The 20,826-nt window shown below is 23.1% G+C and overlaps 1 protein-coding gene across 1 annotated transcript in view; it reads right to left on the reverse strand.

Annotated features, from left to right (window-relative positions):
- LOC117170074 overlaps positions 1 to 20,826 on the reverse strand; it is a 114,316-nt gene that overhangs the window by 88,154 nt on the left and 5,336 nt on the right. Inside the window, exons 2-8 of the mRNA XM_033356596.1 lie at positions 16,335 to 16,547; positions 16,171 to 16,247; positions 10,974 to 11,127; positions 10,723 to 10,885; positions 6,778 to 6,881; positions 3,201 to 3,319; positions 2,896 to 3,124 (exon numbers count right to left, since the gene is read on the reverse strand). Of these exons, the coding sequence (XP_033212487.1) occupies positions 2,896 to 3,124; positions 3,201 to 3,319; positions 6,778 to 6,881; positions 10,723 to 10,885; positions 10,974 to 11,127; positions 16,171 to 16,247; positions 16,335 to 16,547 (1,059 nt within the window). The remainder of the gene's footprint in view (positions 1 to 2,895; positions 3,125 to 3,200; positions 3,320 to 6,777; positions 6,882 to 10,722; positions 10,886 to 10,973; positions 11,128 to 16,170; positions 16,248 to 16,334; positions 16,548 to 20,826) is intronic.

Genomic DNA, 20,826 nt, shown 5'->3' on the forward strand with positions numbered 1-20,826 from the left:
CAACTATTTTGATGAACTTTCATCTTTTTGGTTTGGAAATACAAAATTGAATTATATTTTGCGAATTAAAATCTTTTTGTTTCTTTGAAGGCAAAAAAAATTGCTAAAATTTCAACTATTTTGATGAACTTTCGTCTTTTTTAATTTGGAGATTCAAAATTGAATTATTTATAGCTTTTAAATTAAATTGATTTTTTTTAAGACAAAAAATTTTGTTGTTAAAATTTCAGCTATTTTGATTTTGATTGGAAATGCATCTCTTTCTGTATAAGTTTGACATTTTTTGGTTAATAGTGCACTTTTTTGGTAAAGCAATGTACTTTTTTAAAATTTAATTGCTTGGTTAAAAATGTATATATTTTACTAAAAATTTATTTAATTTTTTCCGTAGAAAATAAATTTTATTGGTAGAAATGCAACTGTTTGGTTAAAAATTAATCTTTCTTATTTGAGGATACAAGTATTTTGTTGAACATTCATTTTTTTCGTAAAATCCAACTGTTTTTTATTTTTAACTAAAATTTTTTTGTTGGAATATAAACTGTTACATTTTTTATTGAAAATTCATCTTTTCTGGTGGATAATTCCACTTCTTCGTTAAAAGTTGAATTTTTGAAATAAAAATTCATTCTCTTAAGTTGAAAACTCATTTCTTGTTTGTTAAATATTATTTTTTCAAATGGAAATTATGGTTAAAAATTGATCTTTTTCTGTTGAAAATTCCAGTATTTTTGTGAATTTTTTGTTTTTTCTTGTGGTAAAATATTAATATTCTTGGCTACTAATTTCTGTTTGATTAATAATTAATTTCTCTGGTGTAAAATTTGTTTTTTATTATTATAAATTCATTTTTCTTTATAGAAATTTAATCTTCTTGGTCGCACATTAATTTTCAACTAAATATTTAACTATTCTAAGTTAAAAATGTATCTGTTTTAAGTGAAAATTCAAATATTTTGATAAAAATTCAACTGCTTGGTTGAAAATTAATTTGTTTTTGTTCGAAATTCGCAATCTCAGGTTGAAAATTCAAATGCTTTAAAAAAATTCGCATTTTTTCCCTAGAAATTCAAAAATTCGGTACAAAATTAATCTGTTTGGTACAAAATTAGATTGTTTAAATTAAAAATTATCTTAAATAAAAATTTAACTACTCGATTTTTGGTTCAAAATTAATCTTTTTAGTTCAAAAATTCAACCATGTATTTAAAAAATGCGTAGAACCGATCAAATGTAAATTTAAAATTAATCAAATGAAATTCATACTAACATCACATCCATTGTTTACATTAAATAGTTGAAAATTTACATTTTTTGTTGAAAATTCATCTTTTTTGTGGAAAATAATTCCAGTTGGTATAAAATTCAACTATTTGTCGAAAAAGTTATGTAATTTGTTGAAATTTTGTCTTTCCTGGAAGAAAATTAATTGAAAATCCAAAGGTTTCGCAGAAAGCTTATCTTTTTGTTAAAAAGTCAACTATATAGTCGAAAATTAATCTGTTTTATATAAAAATTCAAGTCATTTGTAGAAATTTCACCTTTTCCTTTTTTGTTAAAATATAAACTATTACATTTTTCATTGAAAATTCATCCTTTCAAGTCGAAAATTCAAATTCTTAGTTAATGATTGAATTTCTTTCATAAAAGTTATTTTTTCTCAACTGAAAATTGTGGTTAAAGATGATTCTTTTTTAGTTGAAAATTCCAGTATTTTGTTGAATTTTTTTTTCTTGTGGTAAAATATTAATATTCTTGCAACTGTTGGCTAAAAATGTAATCTGTTGCAGTTAAAAATTAACTTTTTGTAGAAAATTTAACTGTATGGTATAAAATTTATTTACTTGTTAAAAATTAGTTTACTTTGTAGAGAATAAATTTTACGAGTAAAAATGTAAATTTTCGGGTAAAAATGTATGTATTATGTAAAAATTATGTAATTTGTTGAAATTTTGTCTTTCCTAGAAGAAAATTAATTGAAAATCCAAAGGTTTCGCAGAAAGCTTATCTTTTTGTTAAAAATTCAACTATATAGTCGAAAATTAATCTGTTTTATATAAAAATTCAAGTAATTTGTAGAAATTTCACCTTTTCTTTTTTTGTTAAAATATAAACTATTACATTTTTCATTGAAAATTCATCCTTTCAAGTCGAAAATTCAAATTCTTAGTTAATGGTTGAATTTCTTTCATAAAAGTTCTTGTTTTTTTAGTTCAGTTTCATAATTTTAGTTAAAAACTCGTTTTTTTGTTAGTTAAATATTATTTTTTCTCAACTGAAAGTTGTGGTTAAAGATGATTCTTTTTTAGTTGAAAATTCCAGTATTTTCTTGAATTTTTTTTTCTTGTGGTAAAATATTAATATTCTTGCAACTGTTGGGTAAAAATGTAATCTGTTGCAGTTAAAAATTAACTTTTTGTAGAAAATTTAACTGTATGGTATAAAATTTATTTACTTGTTAAAAATTAGTTTACTTTGTAGAGAATAAATTTTACGAGTAAAAATGTAAATTTTCGGGTAAAAATGTATGTATTTTGTTGAAATATCGTATTTTCTGGTGGAAAATTAATATTTTTGAATGAAAATTGAATTGTTTGAAAATTCAAATTTTTGCAGAAATTTCATCTTTTTGGTTCAATACAACTGTTTTTTTTTTACTAAAAATGAAAACATTTTCATCGTTAAAATATATTAACTATTACATTTTTTTAAAGAGAATTTATATATTATTTTGTTGAAAAGTCAACTATGTGGTTGAAAGTTTAACCACTTTTTGTTCATTAAAGAGAAAATAACGTTATTTATTATAATAGTGTAGTGAGTCCGAGGCCTGTTTAAATATTTTCAACTCAAGATTATTCGAGTTGAATTTAAGTACCCCCCTCCTCTATTCACCTTTTCAAAAATAAATTCGACGATTTCTAGTAACCTTTGCTGAGAAGCAGATTGTAACGATCTGCCTTGTACAATTAAATTTTCCAATTTCTGTGGCGCAGATGTATCAGGAATACGAAGAATTTCTTTGTAGAGAGATTCAAGTTTCGTTTGATCTTCAGGTTCTAAGTTATCGAAAGAAGATTTGAAGTTTCTCCTTTCACGGTTTGGTATTTTCTTTGACCTTGGTCTACAATTCATAAAAAAAGTAGTACAATTGTCAAAAACACAATTTACAACTAAGATTCGTTTGATACAATAATCACCTTGGCTGCTTAAAAGAATCGATATCCTTTCTTTGCTCATTCTGACTTATGGAGAAAGTGCTTATCAAGCTTTCAGGACTTTTGGGACGAGGTTCCGAATCATTAACATTCAGAGAAGACTGCAGAATAAAAGAATATTATCGAAAATATTATTATATATATTATATTCAGAGTAGAGTTTTTAATGAGAGAAAAAAATTCCCTTTCATTTCCCGGTTTTTACCAGCAAATTAAAGCACTCAAAGTGGAACTTAAAATGCATCAACATTTTATTTCAAAATCTTGAAACATTTACATGTTTGACATTTTTTCAAATTTTAAATTATTAAACAAATTTTTTTCAGAACTTCTAACCATTTTTTAAAATGATTCGAATTTTCTCTATCAAATTTTTAAAAATCCTGCCTCCTAAAGCCGTTCAAAATTCTTGAAAAAAGTCTAAACTTTTTGTTCAAACTCTTCCAAAATCTATATTTAGTTTCAAATGAGGTCAGGGACTATTTGCACCGAAATTTTGTTACGAATAGTCGGATTTTATCGGTACACGTAGAAACGTTTTAAAATTATTTGAAATCATTTCAAATTTTAAATTATTTTTGAATTTTTTCGTAACGTTTAAAGTTCAGTGGTTTTGTTTACTTTTGAATATTTAATATATAAAGGGTGGCCGTTTTAATAGAAGAAAAAAATTCCCGTTCATTTCCGGGTTCGCAAACATTTTTCACGGCCAATGAAATTTAAAAAATCTAACTATATTCTAAACATTTTTCCAAGTAAAGTAATAGAAAATAAAGAACAAATTAAAGCATTCAAAGTTAAACACTTAAATTCCAAACTTTTAAAATTGAAGTTTAAAAATTTTCAAATGCAAATAAACTGCAAAATTTTAAACTTTGATAAATTATAGAGCTCAAAGATTCAGATTGAGTTCAAAAAATATAAATCCACTTTAACATTTTCAATAGTCTAAATTAAAGAATCAAGCAATGAACCCTAAATATCAAAGTTATATTATTTTTAGTAATTTTAAGCTAGACACATTAAAAATTTTTAAATAATTTTTTTAACTTAACAGTTCTTAAATTAATTTAACTCTAAATAGTCTAGGCAGCCTTTAAAAGCTTTAAAAGTTTATTTCAAAATATTGAAAAATCTAGAAGTGGTTAAAAATTTTTCCAAATTCAAAATCATGTTTGCATTTTTTGTCAGAACTTTTAAATATATTTCAAAATGAATTGAATTTTTTCTATAACTTTTAGAAAATCCTGCAAATTAAAAAAAAAATTAATTTAAATTTAAAAATAACAATAGAACACTTTTTATTTGTAAAAATATTAGAGTAATATTAAGAGATACAAAAAATTTATAATTTTTTTAAGAATTGTGAAAGACTTCAAAAGAATAAAAAATTTCTTCAGATACTTAGGAAAATTGAAAACAATTTTTCACTTGAAAAAATTATTGTCACAGAAAGTTTAAGAAAATTTTAAGAGATATAAAAAATTATCAAAGAAGAACATGGAAGATTTTAAGAATTTTTTTTATTTGCAGGATTTTCAAAAATTATAGGAAAATTTCGATTAATTTTAAAATATATTTAGAAGTTCTGAAAAAAATTTTAACACACTTCGTTTAAAGTACTTGAAATAATTTCAAGTTCTTTATTAATTTTGAATCGTTTCAAAACTTCTAAATATCTCTTACGATTACTCAAATTTTTTCTACAAATAATAAGTGTTCAATTGTTTATTATGCGTTAAAATTTAACAATTTCACTTATAAATAAAACACTTTTTAAATAGAACAATTAAAATTGTAACGCTAAAAGTTTAAAAGTTCTTCGAAAATCTAAGGATTCAAAGCTGTTTCTGTAAAACAATTCAGTTTCAAATCGTTTTCTTTTAAACATTTGGTTTCAATTTACTCGTCTTAAATGAACAGTGCAATATTGCTAAATATTAAATACTTATTCTTTTTCTACGTTAAGAAATTTCAAATTAATGGAATAAAATATAAATAGTTTAGACTCACAATATTTTAAATTTAATAAAAACCTTTAGTTTTGATTATATTATTATGGATTTATTTTTAAGTTTAAAATAGTAAAATGGAAGTTTACATTTTTTAATGGCTAAAAAAAATAATAGAAATAATATATTAATAAATTAATTTAATAAAATTTAATAAAGAAAATAATATAAAGGAAGACCTGAAACTCTGAATTAAAAATATATTATTGATAAATCATGTAAATTTTCATATAAAAATAAAATTATCGGAATAAATGATACATTAATTTCAATTCTTATCAAGACTTTCGGATTGAAACAGTTACAATCTGGCAAATTCTCAAATTTTGAACACATCTAGAAATGTCTGGTCAAATCAATTATTGTTCAGATTTCTATACTGAGAGTACAGATCCATTTAAAAAATAATGTATTTATTTATATATACTATTGAAAAAATCAAACTGTATTTTATCAAAAAATTTCAACTTCAAATGCTTTTAAGTTTTAATTGTTTAATTCTTCAAAAATGGGATTTAATAATTTTAAAAAACTGTTAAAATCGAACTTAGGCAGATTTTTCTTCTGAAAATTCATAAAATTTCCGGTTCCCCGGTCCGGTTTTATAACCTTTAAAACTGCATTTTAAAATTCTTTAAATTAAAATATATGCTTAAAATTTAAAAATCTAAAATGGAAAATTTGTAAAGTGACAGATTTTCGAATTAAGCATTTTAAACTAAATGATATAATAATTTATAAAAATCACAATTTAAGAAATTATTTAAAAGTCAGATATTTCTAAATATTACGTAATTGTTCATTATAATTGTAATTGTTAATTGATAATTTTCGAAATGAATAGTTTAAAAATGGAATATTTTATAATGACATAATATTTGAAATTTAATAAAAGCCTTGAATTATAAATATATTACTTTTAAGTTATTTAAAAATTTTAAATAGTTTATAAAGTTTTAATCGGTCTTTACAATAAAAACAGTTTAATTTTTAGCGTTAAAATCCGGAAATTCTAAAATTGTGAACTGATTCCGAATCGTCTTGTACAATTAATTATTACTAACTTATTCAATCTTAAGATACAATTTTATTTTAAAAATCATTAATTAATTTATGTTTACAGTTGATCAACTAAAACTGTTTTTTTTTTTTAAATAAAAAATCTTTAGTTTTAAACGCTTCTAAACTTTGAATGTTTAAGTCTTTAAAACTGCATTTTAAAATTATTTAAATTAAAATATATCTATGCTTAAAAATTAAAAATCTCAAATAGAAAACTTTTAAAGTGAAAAATGTTCGAATTACGCATTCTAAACTGAATAATATCATACTTGAAAAAAATCACAATTTAACTAATTATTTAAAAAACGGTAAAAATAAAAAAAAGTTGAATAGATATTATTTTTCTACAAATTTGTAAAATTCCTGGTCAAAAAATAAATTCACTGTCATTTCCCGGGTTTTCACTGTCTCATAAACTCCCAGTATATTACATATTATAATATTTTACTACTTGTGAAATCTCATTGACAAAGAATTGTACTCACAGGCTCATTAGGGAGGTTCACAGTCTCAGACGGCTGCATCCACATTTTTCTGATTTCTGAATATTTATGAATAGCTCCACTTCCTTTAGAAGCCGAAATTCCATCTAAAAAAAATATTTAATATTCTTGGTTGAAAATTTTAACTTTTTGTTTTAATTAAAAATACAGTTATTTGGTTGAAATATTATAATATAATTTTCGTTGAACATTGAATAGACTGTGAAATAATTCATTTTTTTTCAATGATAGATAAAAAATTTAACTATTTTCTTGTAAATTAACTTTAATGATAAAAATTGGTATTTTTGGCCTTCAAGTTAAACAATTTTGTTGAAACTTTATGTATTTTTGTCAAAATTCGTCCTTTTCGGTACAACTAAATTCTTCTTGGTCAGAAATTCATCTTTTTGGTTTTAAATTTAACAACTTTGTTGAAAATTCATTTTATGTTGAAAATTATTCTTTTTTTTTCAAATTTAACTATTTAGTTATAACTTTATCCTGTATATTGAATAAGTCGAAAATTCGAATTTTTTGATAGAATATTTATTTTCCGGATCGAAAATTCATCTTTTTGATTGAAAATTTAACAATTTTGTTGAAAATGCAACTATATTGTTAATAAGTGATCTTTTTTACACAAAAATTCAACTATACTTTGTTAAAAAATCCTATTTTAGTTTAAGGTTTATCTCTTTCGTTGCAAATTTAATCATTTTAAAGAAAATTCGTTTCATGTTTGATTAAAAATTAATTTTTTCCAACTGAAAATTTAACTTTAACAACTTTCTTGGAAATTCATTTTTTTTTCTTAAATTGAAGTATTCCATATTTAATTATAACTTTATCCTTTAATTGGAAAAGTTAAAAATTTGACTTTTTTTACGCAATATTTATTCTCGAACTCGAAAAGTGATCTTTTTACAAAAAATTCAACTACTTTGTTAAAAAATCTTTTTTTTTAGTTGAAGGTTCATCTATTTGGTAGTAAATATAATCACTTTTAAGAAAATTTGTTTCATGTTTGATTAGAAATGAATTTTTCAAAGTGACCATTAAACTATTCCATTTTTGGTTAAAAATTTATATTTTTCAGTTAAAAATTTGATTATTCGATAAAAAATTTATCTTTTTTAGTTGAAATTTCAACTTTTCGTTATGAACATTTGCTTCTTTTGTTGAAAAGTCGTCTTTCCAGATAGAAATTTAATTTTTCTGTAGAAAATTTATCCTTTTTGGTTAAAAATTTAAATGTTCGGTTGAAATGCCAAATGCTAAATGCTTCGTTACGAATTTATATTTTTTACTTGAAAATTGATACTCCGCAGAAATGTTTTCTTTTATCCAGGTTTCATAAATATAGTTAAAAATTCAACTATTTGCTTTCAAATTCATTTTTATGCTGGAAATTTCACTGTTTTGTAAAAAAATTCGTCTTTTTGGATTGAAAATTCAAAAATTTGGTAGAAAATTAAACTATTTGGATGGAAAATCATATTTTTGGATTTAAAATTCTACTTTATTCTACATAATTCATCTTTTCGGCTTTAGAAATAAAGAATTTTGTTAAAATTTTGTCTTTTTCAGTAACAAAAAAATCTTCTTGATCGAAAGTTCATCCTTTTAATTGAAAATGAATTGCTTTTTGTTAAAAATGATTTATTTGTCAGAAATTTTAAGTATTCCGTGTTTATTTCAAACTTTAGCCTGTTAAATTGGAAACATTGGAAATTCGATTTTTCTGATAGAATATATTTTTGCGTCTCAAAAACTCATTTTTTAATAGAAAACTTAAACAAAAAAATTTGAAACTGAAACTACATTAAAAAAATTAATCATTTTTCATAAAAAACTCAACTACTTTGTTAAAAATTCTTTTTTTTTAGTTGAAGGTTCATTTGATTGATCTTTTTGGTTAAAAATGTATTCATTTTTAAGAAAATTCGTGTCATGTTTGATAAAAATGCATTTTTTAAATAGAAATTTAAACTGTTGCACTTTTGGTTAAAAGTTGATCTTTTTCAGTTAAAAATTTTAATATATTTGATTACAAATTTATCTTTTTTAGTTAAAAGTTCAACTTTTTGGTCGAAAATTCATCTTTCTTTGTAGAAATTAAATCTGTTTGGCAGAAATATCATATTTTTGAATTGAAAATTCAACTTTTTTGTAGATAATTCGTGTTTTCGGATTTAAAGATAAATAATTTTGTTCGAAATTCATGTATTTTGTTCAAATTTGGTCTCTTTAGTAAAAAATTTATTTTCTTGATCGAAAATTCATTTTTTGTTAGTAAACAATTTTTTAAATGAAAATTTAGGTATTTTATGTTTATTTAAAACTTAATCTTGTATATTGGATAAGTTAAAAATTTATGTTTTGTGACATAACATAATTTTCTTGATCGAAAAATCATTTTCTTGGTTAAAAATTTAACAATTTATTTTTTGTGAAAGTAATTTTTTAAACAGTTTTTATCTAAAAATTTAAACGTCCAATTTTTAGTTGGTACTTTATCCAGCATATTGGATAAGCTGAATATTCGTCTTTTTATATAGAACATTTATTTTCCAGCTCGAAAAATTATCTTTTTTAATACAAATTTGGTTAAAAATGCTACTATATTGTTAAAAAGTATTTTTTTTCTGAATAAATTCAACTGCTTTGTTAAAAATTTTTGTTTAGTTGAAGGTTTATCTCTATGGTTAAAAATTGAATCATTTTTACGAAAATTTATTTCATGATTTTAAACAGAAAATTAAAACATTCCAATTTTGACCAAAAAATGATCTTTTTGACATAAAAATTGATATTTTCTAGTTGAAAGTACAACTTTTTGTTTGAAAATTCACTTGTTTTTTTTAATTCATCCTTCTTGGTAGAAAGTTAATCTGCTTGTTTGAAAAATTATCCTTTTTGGATAAAAATGAAATGTTCGGTTGAAATATCAACTCAAAAAAATTGATGTTCCAGAAAATGTTGTTTTTTTTTGGCTTCAAAATTCAATAATTTAGTTTACAATTTTCTTTAAAATTCGTTTTTGTTTTCTTTAAAGTTATTTTCTATTTATCAGAGTTTTTATCTGAAAATTTTTAGTTCAAAATTACACTATTTAGTTGAAAATTGATGTATTTTGTTGAAAAGTTGTTTTATTGGGGATAAATTTATTCTTATTTGTTGAAAATTCAACTCTTTGGTAGAAACTTAATATATTTAGTTAAAAATTCATCTTTTCCGATTTGAAAGTTTACTATTTTCTAAAAGATTCGACTTCTTAGCTCGAAAATTTTACTCTTGTGATGATAATTAATCACTCATGATAGAAAGCTGTATTTCTTGGTTGAAAATGAACTTTCTGTCTTGAAAATACAAATATTGGATTTCATTATAATCATTTTTCTTTGAAAATTTGACCATTTGATTGAAAAAGCATCTTCGTTCGCTGAAAATTTAACTATTCGGTCGGAAAATAAAACTATTTTGTCGAAAATTTAAATGTGTTGTTTAAAATTCATTTCTTCTTCTTGAAATCTCATCTTTTATGGTAAAAAAGATCATCCTTCTTGCTTGAAAATTTATCTTTCTTGGTTGAAAAGTAATTTTTTTTTGAAAATTCAACTGATATCGAAAAAATTCGTCTTTTTTGTTTGAAAATTTTACTATTTAGTAAAATCTCCAATTATTTTTTAGGAAATTCGTCTCATTTACAGGAAACCTCATCTATTTGGTTTTTAATTGGTTAAAAATTATTATTTTTTTTTTAAATTCGTCTTTTTCGGATGAAAATTCATCTCTTTGGGTAGAATATTTTTTGTTGCTGAAAATTCAACTATTTTGTGGAAAATGCAATATACTTCGGTTTAAAATCTCTTACCACAAAGCCGTCCCAAAAATTATAATCCATATTTGACCTTAGAAAAGTTGGAAAACAAGGAGATATCTCACCATGATCTTCAATTTGGTTATCAGTCTCTAAATTCTTAGATTCCCATTTATTTTTTCTTAACTCGATCAATTCTTGAAGCATTTTACAGACATCGGAACTTATTTTTCCAGGACCCTCATTATTTATTATGCCTTGTATTACCTTGAACGACGACTCCAAATCCTAAAGATGAAAAATTGCGTTTTAAAGATTTCAAATATCTCTGAAAGCTTAAATTTAAAGCAGATTTGATTAATAAACGAAAACTTACTTGATCGATTTCTTCCAAATTCTTTCCGACTGACGTTAATAGTTTACATAAGCATTCCAAGTTCTCTTCATTTCTGTGATCTAACATGTATCCTATGCAGAAATGCATAATATTTTTGCTTAACATTTCTAGCTTGAAAAGTTCACCAATGAACCTGGAAAGAAATATTTTTTAAATCCTGTGATATTACATTTTATGTCAAGAATACATCTTTTTTTTATTTGAACAATTTATAATTTGATTCGAAATTGAATTCTTTTGTCGAAAATTCATCTATTGTGTTGAAAATTTTTATTTTTGACTTTATAATTCAATAATTTGATTGAAATTTTGGTTTCTTTCTTAATTAAATTTTTTAAAATTGAAAATTCAACTATTTTGTGGAACATTCATCGTTTTTGTTTGAAAACGTATCACTTTCTGTAAAAATTAAATTTTTTATTAAAAATTTTATTTGTGGATTAAAGTACATTGTTGAAAATTTGTCTTCTTGGTCCTATTGAATTGTTTTTAATTAAAATATTTTTTGGTGAAATATCAATTATTACATTTCTCGTTGAAAATTTATCTGTTTAGATTGAAAACATAACTCCTTGGTTGAAAACTTGTTTATAAATTGTGGTTTGAACTGAAAATTTAAGTATTTTATTGAAAATTATTTATATATAATTATTTATTAATTTATAATTATTTATATATTATATTTATATTAAATTATTAATTGAAAATGATTGAAATTGAACTATTTAGTAGAAAATTCATGTAATTTGTCGAAATTCGTCTTTTATGGTTGCAAATAAATCTTCTCCATCTTTAGTTAAAACTTTATTCTGTATATTGGATCTGTTGGAAATTTGTCTTTTTTAGTGGAACATTATTCGTCTTGGTCGAAAAATCATTTTTTTTTTTTGTTAAAAATGATTTTTTTACTGAAATTTAACTATTTCGTGTTTGGTTAAAACTTTATCCTGTATATTGGATAAGTTGGTAATTCGTCTTTTTTTATTGAAAATTTATTTTCCAGCTCGAAAATTCAGCTTTTTGATTGAAAAATTAACAATTTTTTAAAAATATATTGTTAAATGTGATATTTTTTATAAAAAATTCAACTACTTTGTCAAAAAAAATTTTTAGTAGAGAGTTCATCTGATTCTTCTTTTTGGTTAAAAAGTTAATCATTTTTAAGACAATTCGTTTCGTATTTAATTAAAAAGGCATTTTTTAAACAGACATTTAAACTATTTCATTTTTGGTTAAAAGTTTATCTTTTTCAGTTAAAAATTGATCTTTTTGTCAAAAATTTTTCCGTTTTGCTTACTGATAATTCAACTATTTCGTCGAAGACGGATTTTTATTTTTAAGCTTACATTTTTAATTTAAAGAATTTTAAAATTCAGCCCTGAAGACTTAAACAAGTAAAAAATAAAAGCGTTTGAAGTTGACAATTTTGGATAAGAACTATTTTTATTTTATCGACTGTAAATACAATATTTTCAAACTGGATCTGTAGTGTAAGTATTAAAAATTGAATAATAATTGATTCGATAAAAAGGTTCTGAATCCGTTAAAAATTTAAGAACTTTCAGATTTTAACGTTAAAAATTGAACTGTTTCAATTCGAAAGTCTTAGTTTTAAAAAAATGCAAACATCAGGTTGAAACCTCATAAACTATTTTCAACTTAAAAATAACTTTATAATTATATATTCGTAATTAAAGAATTTCATGAAATTTGAAACATTGTTTCAGTCTAAAATATTTCATTTTTAACACAATTTTAAATTTTTTAATGAAGACAAAGGGTAATTATTTCATATTTAGCAATAGTTGACTATTTATTTAAAACGATTAAATTAAAAACAAATATTTAAAAGTATACAAATAGAAACTGAATTATTTCACATGAAAAACCTTAAATCGTTAAAATTTCGAAGAATTCTAAACTCTGAGTGCTGCAATTTTAATTTTCAAACGAATTTTTACTTGCAAGTGAAATTGTTAATTTTTGGTATATAAATAACAATTAAACAATTATTATTCGTAGAAATAATTGGAGTAATTTTAAGAAATACTTAGAAGTTTTGAAAAGATTCAACATTAATTTAAAAACTTTAAAATTATTTCAAATAATTTAACGAAGTATTTGTACCGGCAAAATTCGGCTTTTTGTTCTGAAATTTCGGTGCAAATAGCAAAAATCTTTTTTAAAAAAATAAAAATTTTTTGTATATTAAAAAAAAATTTTAGAAACTTTTTAAGAAGGGCTTCAAAAGAATCAAAAAAATATTTTCTTGAGATTCCTAGGAAAATTGAAAATGATTTTGCATTTTGAAAAATTATTTTTAGAGAATATTTAAAAAGATTTTTAAAAATTTCTAAAATTGTCAAAAAAAGAATCTAAAAGATTTCCAGGAATGTTTTTTTTTTAATTTGCAGGATTTTCTAAAAATCGTAGCAAAAGTTCGATTCATTTCAACAGATATTTAGTAGTTCGGAAAAAATTTTTTAAATAATTTTAAATTTGAAAAATGTAAAACAATTTTTAGATTTCTCAAGATTTTGAAATACAATTTTCAAACTTTTCAAGAGTGTTTAAACCATTTAAGATGAAAATAATTTTAGATTTCATTGATTGATTCCTTAATTTATAGAGCATTGGAAATTATAATGTAGATATATATTTTTAGAATTGAATCTGAATCTTTGAACTCTACATAATTTTAAATGTACTTATACTGCTTCAAATGGAAAAATGTTTAGCTTTAAAATTCGAATTTTTTAAGTTTTATTGACCGTGAAAAATGTTTTCAAACCGGGAAAAAACCGGGAATTTTTATCGTCGTTAAAAACGGCCACCCTGTCTGGCTCATATTCAATTATTTTTATTTGTATTAAAATCTTTTTTGTTGAAATTTTACTACTCGATTGTAATTAACTTTGCTGTTGAAAATTTCACAACTTGGTAAATAACTGAACCATTTGATAAAAAATTAAACTTTCTGTAGAAAATTGTTGTTTTTTTAACTGAAAAATAATGCTCCTTAATAAAAATTTTACTCCATTTTTCGTTAAAAACTGATCTTTTTAAGTTTAAAAATTCAGCTAATTAAGCAATTTTAGAATCGAAAAACAGATAGTAAAAATTAATCAAATAAAATTTTGACTAATATCACATACATTGTTTAAACTATTTAGTAAAAAAAAATGCAAGTAATTTGTTGAAAATTCGTCTTTTCTGGTAGAAAATAAATCTTCTTGGTTAAAATTTTGTCTTTTTGTTAAAAAATTTAACTTCTTGGTTGAAAATTCAACCAAATGGTTTAAAATATATGTATATGGTTAGAAATATATTATTTTGAAAGAAAATCAGTCTTTTTGTTCGTAAAAATGCAACTGTTTGATTAAAAATTTAACTCCTCAATTGAAAGTTGAACTACTTTCTTAAGAGTTCATTTTGTTGTTGTTGAAGATGCATAATTTCAGTTGAAAATTAATTATTTTCTTGGTTAAAAATTATTTTATTTACATTTTAAATTTCAATGTTTTGTAGAAAATTCAACTGTTTTATAGAAAATTTGTATTTTCGACTCAAAAATTAAACCGTTTGATAGACAATTTCATTATTTGATTGAAAATTCGTATTTTTTTCTAGAAACTCAATTTTTTAGTGCTACTTTTTGATTGAAAATTAATCTTTTTTAGTTGAGGATTGAATAATATTGTTGAAACTTCGTCTTCTTTGGTTATATCAATTTTTTTTTATTCAAATATTTTTTGTTTAAATATCAATTATTATACTTTTCATTGAAACTTGACCTTTTTAGAATGAAAATACAACTCCTTGGTTCAAAGTTGAAATACTTTCTTAAAAGTAGTTTTTTCTTTTAAGATTAATAATTTTAGTTGCAAATTTTTTTTTCTTGGTTAACAAATATTTTTTTTAACTGAAAATTATAATATTTTAATGAAAGTTCAATTGATGAATTGTAATGATCGTTTTTGTTGAAATTTTATATTCTCGGATTAAAAACTCTACTACTTGGTACAAAATTAAACTGTTTTGTAGAAATTTCTTTTTTTTTTTACTGAAACTTGGACAAAAATTAATGTAATTTGTTCAAAATTCGTCTTTTCTGGTAGAAAGTTTCTTAAAAGTTCTTTTTTTTTAAATGAAGATTCATATTATCGGGTTGAAATTATCACGACTTGGTAAAAAATTCAGATATTTGGTACAAAATTAAAATATACTGTAAAAAATTTGGTTTTTTTTGTTACTAAAAATTTATTTTTCTTAATTAAAATTTTACTTGGTTAAAAATCTATATACTTTGTTGAAAATTTGTCGCTTCTTGTACAAAATTCATCTTCACGATCGAAAATGAAAATATTTGGTACAAAAATTTATATATTTTGTTGAAAATTCGTCTTTTTTGGTAGAAAATCAATTTTCTTGGTTAAAAATGTAACTATTTGATTGAAAATTAATCAGTTTCAGTTGACGATTCAAGTATTTTGTTGAAAATACGTCTTTTTTATTATATTCCACTGTTTTTTATTAAAAATTATATAATTGTTTGGTTTGAAGATTGGTATTTCCAGGATGAAAATGCAACTATTTTGTAGAGAACTCGTCTATTTAGCTTAAAAATTCCGCATTCTTGTAGAAAACTTGTTCTTTTTTTATTGGAAATTAATTTTAACTGAAAATTTAACGTCGATTTTCTATTAAAAATTAGTTTTTTTTAGTTTAAAATTTAACTACTTGGTTAAAATTGATATATTTAGTATCAAATTCGCATTTTCTACAAAAAAATAATCTTCTTGGTTGAAAATTCTCTTTTTTTTGTATAATAGAAAATCAATTCTTTCATGGATCATAATTCAAGTATTTTGTTGAAAATACCTCTTTTTTGGCTAAATTCAAATATTAATTATATAAAACAATTTTTTTTTTTTTTTTGAATATCAAGTAATATAATATTTGTATTTTTAGGTTAAAAATTCAACTTTTTGCAGGGAATTATTCTGTTTAGCCTGAAAATACAGCAACTTGGTAGAAAATTCTACTTTTTTTGTGGAAAATTTACGTAATTTGTTCCGATTTAACCTTTTTCGTTGAAAATTGAACTATTTAGTTGAAAATTCAGCTGTAATGTTAAAAGCTCATCATCTTGACTGTCTATTTTGAAATATCTTACCTAATATTACCAACAGACCGATTTCTCATCTTTTTTTCTTCCTCTTCTAGAATCATCTTCAAATTCTGCTTTTCGCCCTGTAATTGTTATTAAATAAATATATTTTTCCACAAATCGATCTGATTCACAAAATAATGTTCAAAAATGCTTTAGAAAAAACTGACAAGATCTATGCATTCCTCAATTTCTTTGGCTTTGGTTTCTCTCAATTTCGCGTTTTCAGAATCTTTTTCAAATTCTCTCTGACACCGAGTAACTATTAATTTCCTAAAGTTTGTTGCAGAAGAATCTCTAGGATTGGTACCGGAAACTTGCATCAGAGCAAGCTCTTTACACATGAGTGCATATGCTACACAGGAGTCGGGTTCACTAATAGCCTGAAAATATGAAAAAAAAAAGTTTAAAAAAAGTACAAATTTCAAAGAATAAAATTATTTTTTAAATGATATTTTTTACCGTCTAGTAACGATTATAATATTATGAAAATGATAAATATAATAAATGTTTCTCTACTTGATAATAATGATAGCCCTCGCAGTCCCTATATGATAAAATATAGGGACCAAAGGGTACTTTTTGTCACGCTCATAAGGTACTTTTTTTAGCGCTCGAAGGATATCAAACAAATTTAAGATACATTCAAAAGACATGAAAACAGTTCAAATTAAATTCAAAAAAATTTAAATGGACCGTACTAAATTTTAAAAATAAATAAAATTGTTTTCAGGGTGGCCATTTTAATCGAAGAAAAAAATTCCGGGTTCGCAAACATTTTTCACGGCCATTGAAATTTAAAAAATCAAACTATATTCTAAACATTCTTCCATATAAGGTAATAAACAATAAACAATAAATTAAAGCATTTAAAGTGGAACCCTTAAATTCCAAACTTTTAAAATTGAAGTTCAAAAGTTTTAAATTCAAAAATTGTGTATTCAAATGCTCAAAAATTTACACGTACCAAATGGAAGGTACTAACACTTTTTAATTAAACAATATTAAATGAAATGCAATGAACTTTAACAATTTTCACAATTATATTATTTTAAGTAATTATAAGCTAGAAACAATAATAATTGAAACATAATTTTTATACCTTAACAGTCATTAAATTTTTTAATGACTATTAAAAGCTTTAAAATTTTATTTCAAAATCTTGTGAAATGCAGAAGTAGTTTAAAATTTTTTCGAATTGAAAATAATTTTTGAATTTTTGTCGGAACTTTTAAATAAACTTCATAATGAATTGAATTTTTTCTATAACTTTTAGAAAATCCTGCAAATTACAAAAAAATTAAATTTGAATTTGTAAATAACAATAGAACACTTATTATTTGTAAAAATATTAGAGTAATTTTAAGAAATATTCAATTTTTTTTTAAAAATTCGAATTAAATTTAGAACTTGAAATCATTTCAAATTCTTACAGCCGAATTTGAAATAAAATTTAGATTTTTGCAGATCGAAAATAATTTTTCACTTTAACAAATTATGAAAGATTGTAAGGATTGTTTTTTAATTTGCAGGATTTTCAAAAAATTAGGAAAATTTAAAAATATATTTATAAGTTCTGAAAAAAATGTTAACACACTTCGTTTAAATTACTTGAAAAACTTCCTAGTATCTCTTAAAATTACTCAAATTTTTTTCTACAAATAATAAGTGTTCAATTGATATTTATGCGTCAAAATTTAAACATTTTAACTTATAAATTAAACACTTTTTAAATAGAACAATTAATATTGTAACGTTAAAAGTTTTAAAATTCCTCGAAAATCTAAATATTCAAAGCTTTTTATGTAAAACAATTCAGTTTCAAATTGATTTCTTTTAAATATTTCGTTTCAATTTACTCTTCTTAAATTTGCAGTGAAATATTGCTAAATATTAAATACTTTTTTTTCTACATTAAGAAATTTCAAATTAAATTGGATAAAAATTAAATAATTTAGACTCACAATATTTTAAATTGAATAAAAACCTGTAATTATGACTATATTATTATGGATTTATTTTTAAGTTGAAAATAGTAAAATGCACGTTTACATTTTTTAATGGCTAAAAAATTAATAGAAATATTATATTAATAAATTTATTTATTAAATTTAATATAAAAAAAATAATATAAAGGAATACCTGAAACTCTGAAATAAAAATATATTATTGATCAACCATGAAAATTTTGATTTAAAAATAAAATTATCGGAATGATATATTAATTTCAATTCTTATTAAGACTTTCCGATTGAAAAATAATTTGTTTATTTATATTTACAATTGATAAAATAAAACAGTTTTTATCAAAAATTTTCAACTTCAAATACTTTTAATTTTTAATTGTTTAAATCTTCAAAACTGCACTTTAATAATTTAAAAAACTGTTAAAATCTAATTTGTGCAGATTTTTCTTCTGAAAACTCGTAAAATTTTTAATATTTAATTTTTTTAACGTTTAAAGCTGCATTTAAAAAATTTTTTAAATTAAAATATATAAGTCAAAGATTTTCGAATTAAGCATTCCCGGTCCCATAAAATTCCCGCTCATTCCCCGGTTTTCTAGGTTCCCCGGCCCAGCGGCCACCTTGTGTTTTCCATAAAATTGGAATGAATTTTAAAAATCCATTGACTGGAGCAGAATTAAGTAAATTTAGAAGAATTAAAGTGAATTTCAGAAAATTCCAAAGAGTTTGAAAGAATTCAGGGTAAATTAAAACAAAAATGAAAGTGCAACTAATGTCTAGCAAACAATTAAAAAAAAATTTAATGAAATGAAAATTTTTTATTAAAAAATCGAAAAAAATACATTTGATTCAGAAAAATTTGAGTGAATCTAGAATAATTTAAGGAGAATGATATAATAGATATTTGTCTTAAAAATTGGGGAAATGATAGCGAATATGCTAACGGACGTCCCTGTACACTTTTTTGTGTTTTTTTTCCAAAAAAATTTTGATATTGCTAACAACGTGTGTGTATATTTCGAGGTTATGTGAGTTACAATTCTCCCGAGCGTTACTTCAAAATTTTTGATTCAAATTGATGATGATTTCAAATGATTTCAAATTTTTGATTCATTTATTCACTTTTATAATATTTTTGGCCGAAATTTTTCGACTTACAAATAAACACAGTAAATATGATCTCCCGGAACTAACCTTGTTTGCAGGAAATCAAAAAAGTTTATTTCATAAATAATTTCGAAATTATCGGAAGAGCAGAGATGAAAAACGACATAACCTCAAAATAATGCACATGCATAACATTTTTATTTAGCACAATAAATTTTTTTGTTATTATCCCTCAAAAAAGAGTCGGGGGAGGTCCGTTATGTTACTTTATCGCATCTCCGAATTCAGTTTTTAAAAATTTTCATTTTTGTGGAAAAAAGCCGGGGGACTTGTACCCGATTAACCACACGACGAACTATCACGAAGAGTGTACTAGAGGCCAATTTAATAGAATTATTTTTTCAATATTATCGTGCTGACAGACAGACAGGCATAAATACATACAGACCGACAGACAAACGCATTCGTAAAAACCTATTTTTCGGATTTAGGGAGTCTCAAAACGTGGAAATTTGACCAAAACTAAGGGGAGGGGGCGAGTTGTTAAATTGTACACATATCTAATACCTTCTATGATGAGAATGTGAAAAAAACCATTTATAAAAATTTTTTTGGTCCACCTTCCGTGAAAAAATGTTATCTATTTATTTTGGCTTAGCTTGTGTCGTGTGTCTAAAAATTGAATTTTTGTATTTTCAATGTTTTTTTTTTATAAATAAAACAAAAACTACGTGTCCTATAAAATAGTGATTAATGACAAATTTGTAGATATTTTTTGGGCGCACAATGTTTGTCTTATCATTTTTTATCCTATTTTGCATAGTTTGACCGCAAAATGCAATTTTTGATTTTTAATTACTTTTCGTGCGGTCAAAATTTGAATTTTTCGAAAAAATTAAAAAAGTTTATATGATCATCTTGTAGGGCTATCGAAAAGTAACATTTTTCTTTTCAAGTACTATGAACAACTGTACACAGAGATTTTGAATTATGAAAAAATGTGTAATAAAAAATTTTCAAAATGGGCTCACTTTTAGTATTTTTATCTAAAATGTCTAACTAGCGAACTTGGCATTTAGCTTTTAGGACACTAAAAGAGTATACCAAAAGCCAATCTGATATAGATTAATTTTTTTTTAAGTTATCGTGCTCACAGACAAACAAACAGATATAAAGACAGGCATATCGACAGAAATACCTTTTCTGACGAGAATGTAAAAATGATTTATTTGTCATAAACAATTTTTTTATTGTTCTATTTTTAGTTTAAGGGCATGTGATACAGCTAAATGCCTATATTACCGACCACAGTTTTTCAGTTCACTGAATGTTTTTTTGAACCTCAGAACTTTTTTTGTAAATAAAATATCGAGCTGAAACTTTGGGAAATATATTAGAGTACAATAGGGTACGTTTAGGTACTGCATTTTGGTAGGAACTTCACTGAAAATTATTTCATCTTTTTCCCGACCTCCAACATTTTTTTAATGTTTGAACTTTTTTTATACATAAAATGTCGGTCTCAAACTTTGAGAAATGCAAGAGCCGAAAGAAAACTACGTTTAAGTACAAAGCTTAATAATAAAAG

The sequence above is a fragment of the Belonocnema kinseyi genome, chromosome 3 (assembly GCF_010883055.1).
Source record: "Belonocnema kinseyi isolate 2016_QV_RU_SX_M_011 chromosome 3, B_treatae_v1, whole genome shotgun sequence".
Classification (NCBI taxonomy): domain Eukaryota; kingdom Metazoa; phylum Arthropoda; class Insecta; order Hymenoptera; family Cynipidae; genus Belonocnema; species Belonocnema kinseyi.